Source organism: Taeniopygia guttata, chromosome 1A, assembly GCF_048771995.1.
Source record: "Taeniopygia guttata chromosome 1A, bTaeGut7.mat, whole genome shotgun sequence".
Taxonomy (NCBI): Eukaryota; Metazoa; Chordata; class Aves; order Passeriformes; family Estrildidae; genus Taeniopygia; species Taeniopygia guttata.
The window spans coordinates 11,843,109-11,861,230 of NC_133025.1; the positions used below are offsets into that span (position 1 = coordinate 11,843,109).

An 18,122-nucleotide genomic window follows, 5' to 3' on the forward strand; every position below is an offset into this window, starting at 1 on the left:
GTCAAACAGTACTTTGAAGTGAAGTCCATAGACTTCACTGAGTTGGCTCCTGAACTATTTGCCACACACAGTAGAAGCATTCCTCTTATTCAGATGCAATTTCTACACTTCTTAATGCATCACAAATCTCTAAAATTCGTGGAAAACAGCAATTTCAGACTACAGTTATTAAAAAAAAAAAAAATTTTAGTGTTTTATAATGTTCAGACCAATCCAGTTAGTTCATATGATTTCTATTCAGCACCAAACACTTTTCAGGTATGCATTAGCAAAAGAAAGTTTAAATAAGAATATTTAAAAATAATTGTTATTATTGTAAAAACTCTTTTACACAAATTTAAAAATTAATCTTAATAGAGCCTATTACAGTTATGACTAAATCATAAATTTGTAGTAAGATAAATGCATTTTCTACTAAAATATATTAATTTTTCAGATTTTTAGTGAATTTAATTTATAAATCATTACATAATATATAAATTTATAATGTATAATATATAAATTTATAATGTCAAAGCACTGTAGAATCTTTGAGATTAAAGCACTAATGTGCAATACCTGAATTTAGTCACATGTCTCAGTGTTACCCAAATTGCACTTCATTCAGTCAACCCAAACTCAGACACCAGCAGTAATTTGTTAGCTATTGGACTCCTGAACCAAACAAGATGCTGTTTGCTGTCAGCACAGGGCAGTATTTGCAGTAACTATCTGAATAACATGCTATTATGCAGCAGTTAATTAATTAACTCCTCTCATAGCTGTGATGGGGTTCCATGACCATGGCAAGGACCCTTCAGGCAACCCCAGGCTCAGCTGTGCTGCTGAAACACCATGAGGTCCAACTTAATGTACAAAATTTCTGTTCAAAAACTATGTGTATCAGGTCAATAACAGCTCCCACAGAAGGCAAGCAAGCCCCCACATACAGTTTTGTTCAAGTACTGAGGATGAAAAAACCCATCCCTGAGAAAACTGAAGCAATGTACATTTTACTGATGTCAAGTAATAGCAACACCTCGAAACTCATGCAGAAATAGCACAGTACCTCCATGCAGTTGGAGGGAAAAAAAAAAGGTTAATTGCAAGAAAATATTAACTAAAAAACATCATGGGTATTTCATATACGACCCATAGAACTAGTACCTACAGGATTGATTCCTTTATCTCCAAAGCAATTTAGCAATGTGGCAGACACTGATGGTACTGTTAGTTAAACCAAAATGCACAGAACACTGTTAAACTGCTTGTTCAGAGAAACAAAGCCTGAGGTACTTACCAGTCTAATAAACTGTACAAAACAATGACAGCATCATAAAGGAGGGAAAGTAAACTGCAGGTATAAGGTAACTAACTGAAAGCAAAGAGAGCTCAGATAACTGACATTAGAATTCATCACAAAGAAAAGTGAAAGACAGAGGTATAAACACAAGTTACCCCCGTCTTATAATAATGAAAGAAAAAAAAGTACTGAGATACAGAAAGATGCATCACACTAGATGGTGCAGAGTTATTAATTATGTAAAATAAATAGAGCATAGTACACTGGTTACATTTGGTTACACTCCAGAAGTCTAGTTTTACTTTACCAGTATTAAATACCACCACATACAATGTAGATTACTTCGGCATACACACCCATCCAAAAAAAAAAATTAAATGCTGCATTATTACCTTTATTTCTCTTTGCTCTACTGATTTTTCCCATATTTGTTGATCATATGCTCCAATCTAAAAAGAAAAAAATCTACATTAGGATTCAAAAGATATTGATCAAACAAAGTCAAATCAACTTTCAACAAGAGAAGCATGAAGCCAGCAAGTTATTTCCTTGGGGAGTTTACAAATAAATTTTTATCTTGGCTGGACAGGATCAAGCTGATCTGTAATTGAACTGAGTGACAGAGTGTGACAGAGGGGAGAGCCGAGCCACACACAGCCCCAGCCTCATCCCAGGACTTGTGCAAGCCTGAGCACTGGGAAGATCACGCTCCCTCCCACCCCAGGTCAGGACTGCAGCCTCTGTATGACAGAGAGCAGAACCATGGCAGCTACACTGACATGGTCTTTCAGATAACTTCAAAAGAAATATGTACATCTAGTTGAACCCATACCCTCAGTTTATTTTTTTTAAACCATCTATAATTCCTACTCCACTCCACCCACTTTTAAAGCCAGATGGTTTTAGCTTTATCTCTTAACAGTGCACAGCAGCCAGATATATGGTCAGGCTGGTAATCCACCAGCTTGTAGCCCAGGGGGAACCCAAAGAATATGAAGAAACAGCACTTTTCCCCATTGACTGTCAGACATTTACAGGAAGGGCAACCTGAAACTTCAGGATTTAAGATGGTGCATTAAGATGGTGACAAGAACAAGTCAATATACAGGACAACATATCCAGGTCTTGTAAGAAGCTATCAGAGATCATCAGATTGCTTTGAATTCTACACAAACAGTTTTTCTAGGTAATAATTAGTAATAATCTCTTTCACTATAGCAATTTTAAAGCCTTGCCACCCAGCTGTTTACCTAGATACCTAAATCTTGTGTATCTGGGGATTGATTCAGATCACAAACTCTGAGCAGTTAAGTGTAAGATCACTTTTAGGTCACAAGAGAGAGACAGATGCAGTTCCTGAGACCCAAAGATTATTTTCGAGCCTGCAGGTGACAAGCAGCTCAGTCAGACACCCAACAGAGAGGAGAGAGGAACAACTCCCATCATCTCTGCAAACCTGCATAAATTCAATCTTACTGCAAGTGTCACTCCTCCTTCCAGTTCACAACTACAGCAAAGAGACTCAAGCACAAGTGCACACACCTTGTACCAGAAAACATTAGTCTCATTTTTCTTTCAGTATTTCAGCCTTCACCATTAATTTAGATGTTATAAAAGAAATAAAGAAAAAGTAATTCTTAATTAAAAATAATCTTTTAACCAAGGATCCATCATAAATGCAAAAATATACTAAGAGAAACCAACACACAAAACCACCTACATAAACAAAGAAATCCAAAGGCATCTTCTGCGTCTCTAAACCTGACCAATTAGTGGAAAAAAATCCCATTAAAAAAGTCTTATTTAGAGTAGTAAATTCCAAAGCAAATCGAAGATTGAAAGTGAGAACAGCAAACTGAATTACTCTTTCCAAATTGAAATAATATTCCCCATTCATAGGAGCTCAACAATTTCAATAGTTTGCTACATTAAAACTTTGCAAAAGAAGCAATCTACTGGCTTTTTGATAATAATAAATACTTTACACCTCGCATTTGGGAAAAAAAAAAAAGAAACTGTGGAAAATAACAAGCAGTCAGGCAGAGTAATGGGCCAAATTAAGCACTCACTACAATTAAAATAATTAAACCAAAGGAAGTTTAACAGCTAACCCCACCTGGATAACAGCCAGCAAGTAAAAAGTCAATATATTGAATAACCACTCCACCCAGACATTTATAGCTAATTGTTCCAGCTTTTCCTCTAAAATAATTTCAAATGAAATTTTAGGCCTTTCTGGTTTTCATTTAATTTGCTAAGAGCAGCCCTGAGTGAAATATTTGTTCTGCAAACCGTTGTGTCCTCCCCTCCCCACTTCCAAAAAAATTTCTTCCTACAAGGACAGAAGGGGGAATACAAGCCTGTGTCCCTCTCTGTTATGCAACAAGCAAACGTGGAAGGAAGCCTTTGTGCCAATAAAGCTGCAAAGCAAACTCCATTTATAATTCCATTCATAGCTGAAACTAGTATAGAGTTGAAAGTCATTAAAACAGTCTTCTTCTTTTAGAAAAATAACAGACCATTTGGTAAAGGAATTCCAGGAAACAGACCCCAGAAGATATCTGACACAAGGAAGTAGACTGATTTAAAATCTTAATTCTATTTTCCTACAAATATCTATTTTCTCTCTTTAGGCAGCAGCTGCCATCTCCACAAAAAGACAAGAAGCATGGATTTTGCTATTCACACTTCCCTTTTAACACTGCCCTGTAAAGCAATTCTTCCATCAGGAGGTAAAATGAGAGCCAGAACTACTTTAAAGGACAGGGTCCTTTACAGCTGTTTTACTGGCGAAGTGGATCTGTCCAATTACCTCTGATCAACCTTAGTTATTGACATCTGAGCACAGGACTATTCAGCAAGGCATGCTGGTGCAAACTGAAAGGAGTGGAAGAGAGAATTACAGACAGCAAGTACTGTTACAGTCTCTCACATGGTTTTTGTTTGGGGTTTCTTTTTTAATCTACTTCGTATCACCTCTTTGTGTTTAACAAAGTTTAAGCAGGTGTGTGTGCCACTCAGCACATCAAATTCCAACCTGATACTCAACCTCCCTTCTCACCATCTGCATAAGCATCCCTCTACACTTCTCTTCCAAACGTATCACATGAAAATACATGAAAACAAAGGCAACATTATAAAGTAGAATACTGGATACTGGCACACTTTATTTCCCACAATAAACAAAAATAGGAAGAACTAGTGTTACTCAAACAAGGCAAGTAAAAAACACAGGTGTTAATTTTATTTTCTCACCTTTATGTCAGGAAAGCAGATTTAGAGTTTGTGAAATGTATCTTGGAGAATTCATTGAAAGGTATCTTTTCACTTACAGCAAGCTAAATTATAATGTATAATGATTGCCAGAGATGCTAGACATGTGTACGAATTAAAATCAACATCATTTGTGAATGAATTGAAGAAGGTAAGTTAATACCAGCAAACCTTCCTAGTTTTAAATTATTGAGTGCACCAGCAAATTCCAGCTTCAAAGAGTTTGGATTTACAAGTATTTGCATTTGAATTCTGTTTTATGCTAAATCTAATGTAAATCTAAAACAAATATAGGCTCTTGGCTGTTCAGGTATTTCCTTACAACTGTACATACCTGCAGGACATGGAAAAGAAGCCTAGCACCAAAGAAATTAAGCTTTAAAGGCAAGTAAAAGGAAGGAATAACCTTCCAGAGATAAGATCAGGTTGGAATAATTTCAAATAATAATAATAATAATAATAATAATATATACAAAACTTGACCAAAGCAAGGTCTCCCTAAATATGCAGCTGTCCCAGGGCTCCTCCCAAGCCAGGCGTTCAGGCTCCCTGGGCTGGAGGTATTCTGCCAACAGGAATGCCCTGACCAACTCCAGTACCCATTTACTACCCACCCACTGTGCCTGGATTCCTATCCCTCACAGCTGCAAATTCTGTACCATCCTTGGGAGAAAACTGAAAGTACAAAACACAGGAGTCAAAAAAACAGTCCCATTTTTAAGTACACAGCTGCAAGAAATGCTTCTAAAATCTCTTCAAGACTTAGCACAAGACTCTCTGTGTAACAGCTCATCACTGACACTTTCAACCCATCCTACAACTGACAATAAACTTCTCTTAAACAAAACTATAAAACACAATATCCCAGTCTTAAACTGATTTCACAAAGAAATTAATTAATCTAATTTATTAAATACCTAGTCCAAACTCATATTCTATGGCATTTTTTGTTACGACTAGCAGAAAATAAATTAAAAAAAGGTCAGATAACAAGCCTATTGTCTCATTTTGAAATGTAACTTCCATCACCAAGCATCAACACAACCTTGTTATAGGAAACTTGTCAGTAAAACATTACAGATATTAAAAACTGTGGTATAACCTACCTGTAGCTGAAGTAGATAAAGTAGTAGATGTAATTTTATACAAAGTTTAAATCATGCATCCCAGGTCTCCTCAATGCCAAGATTTTATCCAGTCTATCCAACTCAGCTACTCTAAAATTCTGAAGATCCCACACCTCAATGAATACCAAGTAAAGAAGATAAAAGGGATTCTGTTCATTTATGCATTCACAGAATCAGTAACCATTCTTCAAGCAACTATAAAAATTTTCAGAATATAAACACTTAAATGCAACTGGAAACTGCAGCCACTCCTTCACAACAGAGAAACAGGTGTTTAACATCCTAAATTAACAGAGTATAATAAACTTTCAAAAAGGTTTTCTTAAAAAAATTTTTTATCACAAGTAATCATTTTTAAAAAAATCTAACTTGTATGTGACTTGGTATAGGAAATTACAATTACACGTTTGGCAAACTCAATAAGGCTAGCTCTTTACTGAAAGATTAAATAAATTTGAGATCCTTTTTAAGTGCAGACTCCTCAAAATTTTCTGTTTAAGAGATATGTGCATCTCTTGCAATTATCTAAAATAACTGCACTTATTCTTTCCCAATCAAATACATCAGGAAGATTTTGATCAAATTTCTTCATACATGTGAAATTTGGCACCTGTACAGTTCAGATGTATAACAGCAATAGCAATTAGCTTAAGTAAATAGTTAAGCTATTGAAACCACAGCAATATTTAGTTCAAAGCACAGTGGAAAGGGCTTCAGCACTGCTCAATGTTTCTTCCCAGTGCCTTTCTCCTAACAAGCCATGTGTGCATCAAGATTGAATTTGAGCTTTGTGAATGACACTGATATTCACTTTAAGCTAATGTAGTGATGCTATCAACCTGTAGCCCAATACTTGCAAGGCCCTTCTGATTCTAATGGAATTGATCAATATTTCAAGAGGTATTTATAATTTATGACCATGCAGACTAGCAAAGATTATAATCCTAAGAATACATAGTATTTCCGCTTGGATCTTAAAACTTTAATGTTTATCAATAATGAAACTTGTGTGCTAAACTTTGCTCTTTAAAAGCTCTAAACACTTTTACAAGCCATATCACAAAAGTATTACAAATCCAAAACATGTAAGATCTGGAGTTCAGTAAATAAATAATAAAGTTACTTCCTTAGACTGCCTGACACCTTATTAAAATATTTAGTGCTAAAATATTAGCTAATATGCTTTATTAACTTCTACAGTCCAACATAATTTAAAAAATTGTATGATTTCCTATATCAATTTTAGCATTAAAATATCCATATATAAGCAATTTCTATATCGGCAATATTATTAATTTTTACAATGTCTCATATCTTCTCAAAACTTAGAACAGGATTATTACAAGTTATTTTAAACTCCAGTTTATTTCTTACATGCACTGATCCCCATTGCATAAAAGGCAATGTTCTAGTAGCTCAGGAGTATAATTATCTCTGTTGGAGTAGATTTCTTCTCCTGGAATGGGGTCTTTTCTGGATATTTTTCATTTTCAAGAGTGGTAGGCTTTTTTTCAATTTTGTTTATGGTGGATACATGGACTGGACAAGCTAAACTAAGACAAACTTAGCTGATAAACCATAGACAGAAATCACTATATGACAGCTGTACACTGTTAACAGCAAAGAGTTCAGTAACTTTTAGTCAAATGGAGGAGGACAGTGAAGGGATTAAGGTTATGTATCCTAAGGTAAAGAGCTTTGAATTTATAACTGCTGAATTTTTACTTCTGATTTAAAGATATCCCAATACCTCTCCCTTCTTCCTGTTTGGTGCCAGAGGGAGAGCTGAAACCAGCTATGTAGAGTAAAATTAAGCAATCAATTCAAAACTTTAGTTTTTAACTTTAAGAGTTATTTATTATTAACTATTTGAATTGCCAACTAATGACCGACTTAAATTCTACCAATAATTGCAACAGCACTGTATTTACAGCCATTCACTGAACAATAATTTTACTAAGGTTTACTTTAGAGATTCCATCCCTTTCAGAGTCCAGTAATAGCTAATTAAACATTTATCAACTACATACTCATGCTTTTTTCTGAATTATTCTTTACAGATTAATTCTTCTTAAGATCTGCCAGCTATACTTATTTATTGTCCTGAGTAATGGTTTACAAATTTTAAGATATCTACGAAAACCACAAAACATCTCTTTTCATCACACAATTAAACATAAAAACTATATGCAGAGGAACAGCTAGAAACCAGGTTTGCAGGTTAAACTAAATGAGAGTACAGAAATAACCAAAGCTAGACACAGCACCCTGGTGCTGCCTGAGGTGAGCTGGTCAAGAGCAATCCCTTTCCTGGGTCCACGGCTACACTACTGCTAAGAACACCCAGCTACTCTCCAAGTGTTAAGGATTTAACTCTGAAACACTTTTTTTTTTTTTTTTAATGATACTGTAGCTGCACAAAACAAAACAGCTTCAAGATGTAACTGGGAAAAGAAAACCACTCTGACAGGCTCATTATTCAGTATAATTCCCTGAAGACCTCTGAAAATCCAGCAACTGTACTGGTGTTGCAACTAGCATTTTAGAGCAGCATTGCCCTGATGTCCCTGATCATTTCCATTTCCAATAGCATGCTTTCCTTGCTGCCCCTTGCTTTTCCTTGTCTGGGTGGCTAAAACATCAATCAGATCATGCAGGAAGAGAGAAGAAAATGTTAGGCTATAATTTCCCAAGGTCAAATTAAACAATTTAAGAATCAGAAAACTCTTCTCAAGACAGAGGGATTTCATCTTGTCATTCCCCTGCCATTAGATAGGCTCATCTCCTTATAGACTCGCAGTCTTAGTTTTAGCTGGATGAGTTTCCTGACCAAATTCACTAAATAAATGTATGAAAGTCTGTGGGAAGGCAATACAGGCATGGGAGCCTACAGGCCTGCTGGAGTTGTCTTTTGCACCAGATTCAGAAACCAGTTTTGCCTCACAAAACAAGGCACTGAAGGTAAATCCCCACTACGTCAGGCAACTGCTTGAGTACCAAACATGGAAGGAAAATATCTGAACATACATTTTCTTCCTCCATGCTCTGACAAATGCCAGCTCCAACACTTGTCAAGTTTCAGCACTTGAAGTCAGATGTTTCTAAATCAATGCAGTTTCAGCATCCAAAGTTTTACATAAAATAGCCATACAGCCTGTCCATTTGGCAAAACTTGCCTTTGGTGCTAGGGTGAATAATGCATCATGTGTATTCAGTGCCAAAAAGGAAATCAGGTGATTTCAAGGTAGGATATAATTATCATTTAACTCCTCCTTTATTGACTTAATACAGGGACCAGGTTAGGAAAGTTAAAGCACTGATAGAGTTAAACGTGGGCAGGGACCTCAAGGGCAACACAAACAAGCTTCTACAGGTTTGTTGATGACAGAAAGAATGCTAGGAAAAATGTGGGCCCTCTATGGAAAGAAACAGGAGAGCTGGTTACCAGGGACATGGAGAAGTTTGAGGTACTCAGATATTTTTGCCTTGGCCCTCACTAGCAAGGGCTCCAAGTGCAAGTGCTCTAGTGGAAGATGTTGGGGTTGGAAAATGATGAATTTTCAGGTCCCTTCCAACCCAGCCCATTCTATGAATCTAAACAGGCAAGTATAATCTTGGACTGATGAGCTGTAAAGCACTGAATATTAAGATCTTAAAGCAATGCCATTAGAACTTTAATTTTGCCCTTTAAAGCCATGAGAGAGAAAACACCTCTTTTGTTTTATTGTGCCCTTTAACAGCTGTACCCAAGGGACACCCAAAGCAGCACAAAGCTGCATTGGCAGAATTAAATTATATGAAATCAGGTGCAGAACTCAGCCTCAATTCAGTAAGTTTCATTCTGCCTTCCCCTACAACCATCCCCAAGAGAAGGAACAACATAATTGTACAAATTTGTTGGTAATATTACAGGAGAAGGAGTTTCCCATTTTGGCAGCCAGGCTTCTGTAAGGACTGAAAATCAGAAAGTCGTTAAGGTAAATTTACATATCTTCTCCAAACTGGAAACCAGACCAAAAAATCCCTCTATTATTATCTGTAAAGCTTCAAAGTATTTTAAGAAATTAATGCAAAAAGTTACAAGAAGCAGTATTTTAAATTATTCATAACTTTATTATTTTTAACATCAGTTACTGTTACTCGGGCAATACTTCAAGTACATATATAGTAACTGTATCATACAAAAGTTATGCCACCAAATACTGAAATTGTTTTCAATAAATGTGTGGTGTCAGATTTTTTTCACAGGAAACACTACGATGGCTTTCTCCACAAAATAATCAATTACCAAGCTGAAGCAATTTCAGTATTGTGGTACATACACATAATCCTAAGGATATTAACCAAGTGGTGCATCTGTGTGAGAAGGAGCTCGGTAGCTGTCTGGAACCCTTCCAGAGAGCCATGCAGACACTCCTGCCACTCCCTTTTTATTGCAAGAAGCAGGGCAGCTCCAAGGGCTGAAAACAAGCAAGACAAACCCTTTGTCACATATATCTCAGCACTGTACTCCCCAGTGCATCAAGAAACACAGCAGAGGTTTCCTTTCTTTTAATTTCTACAGAGTCAACCTGTATCTAGCAGATTTCATGCCTTGAAAAAGTATTTGTACTGTTTGGGAAATGCAAGCAATCACTGGAAGCACTAAAACTCTGTCCTTGCAACCTTGTATCTCAAATAACACGCTACTGTAATACCACTCTGAAATCTTACAACCCAACTTAAAATAATTCAGGATTGATTACTGCAATCAGGGGCTCCAGTGGACTAAAAGCAGAGTAAATCTATTGTCAAAACAGAAAAACGTGTTTACATAATAAAAGGTCTGACCTTTTAAACAATTAAGAGTATTACTAAATCATCCTGGTGTAAGGAGCTCAATTTCAGACAATAGTATGAGTCATGAGTAAACTTGCTGTTTGCAAAACTTGCCTTAAGTAGGGTTGGAAGAGCTCAAGTGCTTAACTCCTTCCATTGAAGAGATAGAAAAATGTCTCCTGAGAAACCAACAGACCTTTGAAACTCAGTAGAGACACAAATATATACATTTAAAACTACATCAAACCTGAAAACTAAGAAAGACAATGAGTAAGTTATCTGCTCAGTATTTCTTACACAGCCCCAACCTATTCAAATGCTTCTTAGTCATGTGTAACTAGAAATACCAGAAGCTAACTTTCTTTTTCAAGGCATTCATACACCAATTTATTAATCTCAAAACACCTCCTCAAAACAACAGTTTATTTTTCTCACTTCACCATAGAGGTAAGTAATATCAATTTGATCACTACTGCAACCCTGGTTTGACTGTAACCCTGGTTCTCTCTTGCCCCAGAAACAAACTTCTACTGCCAGAATGTGCTACATTTTGATCCCTCCCCACTTTCAATTCCAGTTACAGGTGTAATGAGTCAGTAAATCTAACCAGTGAGACAACTACAATAAAAACTGAAATTGAAATATGAAACTGGAAGCAAACAACAGGTCTTAAAGTTCAGTATCTTGACATCATAAGCAAGGACAAAAAAAAAAAGTCTAGTATCAACTAAACACTAGCACAACTCTTCCTGTTCCCCAAATCAAAATCTTCGGTTTAAACAACAAATCCATGGGTAAAAAATACTATGCCACAGTAACAGATTTAAACAAATAAATAAATAAGCAAAATCAAGGGCAGAGGTGAAAGAGACTAGATACTCCCAGGAACAGATCACACCCACCCCACTATAGAGATAGAAAACTCTTTGGGGTTACCAGCCAGATCCAGGAGAACCCTGAATTTGTGGTACCTAAGTAATTACAATCTAGTTCACATGAAAATCTGCAACTTTTCTGCAATATAGCCATCTGTCTCAAAACTTTACACTTCCTCATACTAAAGCAACACAACTTGCTCATTTGGCAGATCCCAGTCCACATGGACTGCAATTAAATTTTGTTCACATCAGGAAGAAGACCAACATATGGTTACACATGATCTTACCCCCCTGAAGACAGCTCAGTTCTTCTAAAAGTAACAGAAGCCACCTCACCACAACTCCTTGCCATAAAGGCACTGTGCAATTCCTGGCCAAGCACATCTCTGTAAAAGCCTGCAGAGATTCACCACAGAAATGCTGGTTTTACTATGAATTAAGGAAATGGAAATGTATGTGAAATCACTGGAAAAAAACCCGACAGAACAAGGGTTAAAAGAATGACTGATAGTTACTGATAACAAGTAATCCTGTAAGGAGCAATGTCCTGGGAAAAGTAGAATTGAGGAATGGCTGGTTTATATGAAGACAGGAACGGCTTCCCTCTGTAAAATCACACCACAGTGACTCATCCTGCCTTCGTAACACCAGGAGGGTGGAAAGTTGGACAATATCAAATGTGCCATTCCTTTTACTGTATGACCAACACAAAACAGACATATATTTGAAAAAAAAAAACCAAAACCAACCAGACAACAAACATGAACTTCACTTAAGATTTACAGAGACTGCAGGCTCTTTCTTGCATCAAAGGACCATCTAGATGTAAAGCTGAATATCATGAAAGATCTGTCCAAAGGATAGTACACCATCACCAACCTCACACTTGATGAGGATCTGACATCCAGCATCTCTTGCACGGCACAAAGGGATCCTGGCCAGACCAAATACAAACACAGCTTGGTGTTTGGATATCAGTATTCTGGTACCACTACACAGTGAGTGAATTAAGTGCATGAGAGAATGAGTGGAAGCAGGTAAAATCAACATCACTTTCCTCTTCCATGAGATCCTGCACTGAATTTCATTACATAAGATCTTTTACAAGTCATCTTCCAAATCAGAGTAAATGGCAAAAAACCAAACAATAAAACCATCATTAAACTGTGAATGATCTTCAAGTTTTTAATACATAATTGAATGACTTGTATAAATTAAGTCAGCAAAATTAATTTTTCTGCTCTTTCAAGTGTACATTTAATTCACTGTTGTAAAGACCTCAACAAAGCAGACCAGTATTATTTCTAGAAAGTGACTATTGCTTTGCTAGAAGCTAACCAGAATTTCTGTTTTGAAGACCGCTGCCATTATTTGTTTAAGGACAAAATGTACCCTCTCCAAAAGACAGCTACAGACAGGAAAACACTAATTCACAGAAACTTATTAAACCACAGAGAACCAAGACTCTCTCTTTTGGGTATGTATTACAAAAGTTTTTTGTTACTGAAAATTTTTTTTTCAATTCTTACCTTTTACTTAAACACAAGGATTCTTTTCTGTGCTATAGAAACAACATTCATCCTGTACGTTAATTAACTCTCTACTGAGAATGCAAAATTTGATTTTTTGCAGAGCACAGGTAACCAAGGGAGTACGGAGTTTTCAACACAGACCAAAAGCTATTTCATGTCACTAAATACTTATTTACCTATGAAAGAAAAGTTTCAAGCTACTCACTCTCATACAAAGCTAACAAGTAATGCATAAGTACTTTATACTCATTATATTAACACATAAACACAACAGGCCACCATAAAAACAAAGAGAAATCTTACCTTTTTCTGGTACCAAACTATAGCATCAGTTACTTTGGACGCCATTTATTCCACTGAATTCACAGAGTCATTTTAGGCTGTTAACAGAAAGAGACAGAACTTTACTTCCACTTCCCTACGAAGGCCAAACAGGGAATGCAGAAACACTCCCGTTACCTGCAAATCTCTGAACAGCTTTATTTACTTTAACATTGCCTCATCTGTATTTTGCTAAGAGTTTGGGCTTTCTCCCCTAGGCAAACAAAAAATGTCAAATCTGCTGCTACAGGACATCAAAACCCCAGTTTTGTCCTCCTACCCAGCAAAACACACAGGCTGCACAGAAATGACCTGTCATTGTCTCACAGGAATCTCACAAGTTTTTTATTACATGCAGTCTTTTTTTTTAACTGATAAATTAAGTAACCTATAGTTATTAGCCCAACACAGTACTCTGAAGTCCAGCAATAATTATATTATAAAATGCAAGAAAAATTCATACAGACTATTAGATATACTTGGAGAAGAAAACAGTATCAATGCTAGAACTTCACTAATCATAACTAGCACCCTCATGAAAACAGCAGACCAAAACTAAGTCAAAAAGAGAAAACCAAGAAAGAATAGTATGGTTCTTTTACTGGTAACGATTAGCAATAGCATTAGTTAATCTTTGATGCCACTGTAATCAGCAATCAGCATGGAAAAAACACCAAAGCCCAAACTTTCAGCTCATGTAAAATATTTGTATCTTTAAACTAATTTTTACCATCTTCTTTCTTGTAATCAGTCAGAGTTCATTAAAAGAGAAAAAAAAAAAAAAAAAAAGAAAAATACAAAAAGCCTTCAGGTATATCTGTGTCTCTCTTGTACTAGGAAGCCCAGAACTGGACCCAGCAACCCAGGTGTGGCCTCAGTGATGGCAGGGACATGGTTAAGGATGTCATAAGGATGGCAGTCACTGAGTCCCCAAACACCAAACTATATATCAAACATTTTCCAAGATCCATCTTGAGTAAAAATATTATACTTAAGTTGTCAGTATCAACAATAATATTACACCTTACACTTCTTCATTAAGAGGAAGCAAGAATTATTAACCTGTAGGGAGTTTTTATAGTAAAAGATTTTTGGGATCTACACCTTGATTTAAAGACATTTGTTTACAGCTTTTACACAGGCAAGAAAGTCCAAGAAAAATGCAACATTCAACAAACAGGATGGAAACCAAAACTGTAAAATAGATTAAAATGAGTGTCTTTATGAAAGACCCAAGCATTAGAATAACTCATGACACTTCATTGTACGCCATTTATCACCAAAAAATTCAGGGTTTGGGTTGTTTTTATTTTAAAGCAGGAATTAACCATGTGAAGTCATCAAGGGAAAGTGCCACATTCTGCACCTGGGACAACCCTGGTTGTGTGTAAAGACTTGGGAATAAGAGGCTGGAGAGAAGCTGCAAAACCTGGGGTCCTGGTTCATGGAAAGCTGAACATGAGCCAGCAGTGCCCTGGCAGCCAGGAGGGTCAAGCCTGTCCTGGCGACATCAGGCACAGCATCACCAGCCAGGCAAGGGAGGGGATTGTCCTGCTCTGCACTGGGGCAGCCTCACCTTGAGGGCTGGGGCAGTTTTGGGAACCACAACACAAAGACATTAAGCTATAAGACAGCATCCAATGGAGGGCCACATAGATGGGATTGTCCTGTGCAAGGCCAGGGAGAGGGACTTGATGATCCTTATGGCTCCCTTCCAACTCAGTATGATTCTATTTATTTTAAAAATGACCCTCCAAAAGACTCAGTTCTGCACTGACATTTGTTTGTTCATTCTCCTCTGACTTGTTCATGGACATACTCCTATTTTATACAACGCATTACTTAAAAGATATAAATAATACTGCCTTAGCTTGGACATGCACCATATGCAAAGTAGTACAAACCTTCAATAAATGGATTGATATTATATCAGGGCCTGAGGATTTCTAAGAGACATAATGCCAAACATCTTCATGTTTCCCAAATGAACCTATTTTTGAGATTTTTAACAGTGCAACTCCCATATCTTCTATATGACTTCAGATAAACCTACAACTTAAGAGAAAAATGTCTCAAGAGAGCTTAGACAGTCATTGAAAATTCCAGAAATATCAGAACACTGACAATTGGTGCAACTGAGCAAGCAAACACCTCAATTTTTCCACTGTTGAAAATATCATGTAAGTCACAACACGACAGTTAAAGCTGGCAGCCATGACTGTCAATATCTGTGATTGTTTCTGATCACAGTCTGTTTTTCTAAGAGCAACTATCAATTATTAAGAATCCATTTGCACGATAAATATAAAAACACTATCACATAAAGGAAGGAGTCCAAGAGAGATCGCTATAACCTGACATATCACATAGACTGGTCACCTTTCTTTCTCACCCATACAAAGCTTTCAACAGGACTTGCTTTCTTATTGGAAAACTTCTTCAATTAAACTTGACTTTAAAAAGCTTTGCTCCATTGGACTCAAAAGCGACATAAAACCCTTTCCCACAGACACATGGCCTTCACACACACCACCTACATCACACAGTCACAGTGACAGCAGCTCACTGCTGCAGAGGTGCCAGTGCAGGAAGGGGGGCACACAGATACTGATCACATTTACACCCTCACCTTCCCTGCTTTTATGACCTCATCTTGGAGGACCTTTAACTTCTTCTCATTTCTCTTAAATAACACCCCTCTCAAATACAATACACCCTGCTTCCTACCAGCCTAATCACAGGATAAGAAAAAGGTTGGAACACCTCATTATCAGCAGTTAAAACCCTGAACCTGGGCAGAAACCTTTCCCTCAACAGCTATATTAACTTGATATCTTTCTCCAAGGTCAATTATTTTTCAGGAAACCAAAGATTAACTCATGAATTCAAGACTTCAAACTGTATCGAATATGGCTAAAAATGGATCAGCCATTTTAAAAGCAGTAACCTTTGTTTGCAGTAGCTTTTCAATTCACTCAAAAATCCTTTGCCTCAAGAAACAATTACCTCACAAAACTATAAACCAAATATAAAGTAGTAGCTTTATTTGATTTCTATCAACAAACCTGTTATTTAGATTATCCATGGTTTTCATATTTTTAAGAAACTCTCTGCATTAAATCCTCCATAGAATCTATTTTTGTGACATTTAAAGCTTATTTGCATATATATTTGCATAAACAAATGCAAAGATTATGCTTACAAAAGTAAATATGCCAAAATCATGGGATGGATGTCTCAAAACAGAGTTTGGTGTGCTAAGTAAAAATACCTCTACTAGGAAATATCACATGCTTTCTTCAAGAGCTACACAACCATTTCTGAGACAGCACAGTAATGAAAGGTAAAAAGGTTTATTTAATTATTTCTGCGCAGTGTTTCTGCTTGCAGTAGCTGGGATTTGTCTGTGGTTTGTTTTTTAGCTTGTCTTTAGGTTTTGGGGGGCTTAATGAGGTGAGATGAGACATTATGAGTTTAACAGACTCAGCCTGAAGCTAGCTTATCTGGATGAGGGATGGATGGAAACAACTCAAGGCACTTCAGCTGCAGCCATGGTTCTGACTATCTGCCCACAGCTCACTGAACACCTTAGGCTAGAGAGACTAAGCATTTTAGAAATTTCAGAACTCTGCAAATTCATTACAACTTAGTCACTCATGTTTCCAACTGGCATTGATCCTGAGGTCAGCCTGTAAAAGCCTGGCTCTAAAGCACACCAGTATCAACTGGGTAAAAGTGAACACATGAAAACAGCTGACAGACAAACACAAGCAGACAGAGCAGTGCCTGTTCTTCTGCCTGGTTCTCCCCTCATCCTCTCTGGACTCAGCCTTCTGTTCCATGTTCTCTGTCAAACACCTGCATCTAGGACAGGGGCCAGCTTTAGCACTCAGTTGTACAACATCCTGTGCAGAATAACTACAGCAAGATTAAGTTAATCTTAACTAGCTGAAGACTTCAGAGCAACACAAAAAATACTTCCAGCTTCAGAGACTAGACAGAGCATCCAAATATAAAAGGTTGATCACAATCTCTCGGTAACAGTCAACAGAGCTTTCGTTACATTTCCATCAAACCCACAGTTAATGCTATGAATAACTAGCAATATCTTTTAATCAAGAATTCATTACTTTCTTCAAGGTCAATACCTGGTTTTGGTGATCTCTATTCAAAGGTGGGGTTTCTTAGCTATTTCCCTGTTCAGGGCATAATCATATTACACAATACACCTTGCAATCAAAGTAGCAGTTTCTCAAAAGCCACAGAAATTTATATTTAGATGTCTTTAGGTAGCTAAGAGCTCACGCAAGCCCCACAGTACTGCAGTGCTTATTGAGTAACATAGGCTATACACAAATTCAAAGTATATTTAGGAATTTTACTCATATCCCACAAGGCTTTGGTAACCCAAGTCAGAGATAAGTGTATATATTTCTAAATGACAGTCTAAAGCAATCTGAACTGACAGAAGTTAAGAATAAAATTGTGCTCTTCCATAGTGACAAAGAAAAAAAAAAAAAAAGGTTTTTTAAGAATATACAAGTCTAAGCAGCGTCAACTAGCAAAAGGTCATAATTAAAAATACAACACAAGCAAGGATGCAGAGGCAAATAGTTGGTGTCCTTGTCTGCAAACACTGTGAATCACTAAATATTTCAAGGAACCTGTTCCCTTTATAGCAATCCCAACCTGAATGGTCAGGATACCATCCAGAGTTTGAGTCAAGACCTGAGTGTCCTTCACAACTCATGATCACAGACTGATGATGCAATGAAGTTGCATGTTCACTATAAATAATCAGAATTAAAACTGCAAAACCGAGGTTGCTTTTGTATCAAATGTTTTTTAAAAAGTCATCGAGTTTTAGTGCCTTCAGAAAAATAAAGGAGTT

General features: G+C 36.8%; 1 protein-coding gene across 6 annotated transcripts in view; it reads right to left on the bottom strand.

The window, feature by feature from the left end:
* The window catches only part of PHTF2 (putative homeodomain transcription factor 2), a 64,265-nt gene that overhangs the window by 36,247 nt on the left and 9,896 nt on the right, over positions 1-18,122 (bottom strand). For 5 of the 6 annotated variants that reach the window (XM_030291515.4, XM_030291476.4, XM_072919324.1 and 2 more), the window contains 3 exons: positions 13,214-13,290; positions 1,675-1,731; positions 1,280-1,291 (listed from right to left, as the gene is read on the bottom strand). In XM_030291515.4, the coding sequence (XP_030147375.3) occupies positions 1,280-1,291; positions 1,675-1,731; positions 13,214-13,258 (114 nt within the window). In that variant the 5' untranslated portion in view covers positions 13,259-13,290. The remainder of the gene's footprint in view (positions 1-1,279; positions 1,292-1,674; positions 1,732-13,213; positions 13,291-18,122) is intronic. The other variant, XM_030291505.4, reaches the window with a different exon arrangement.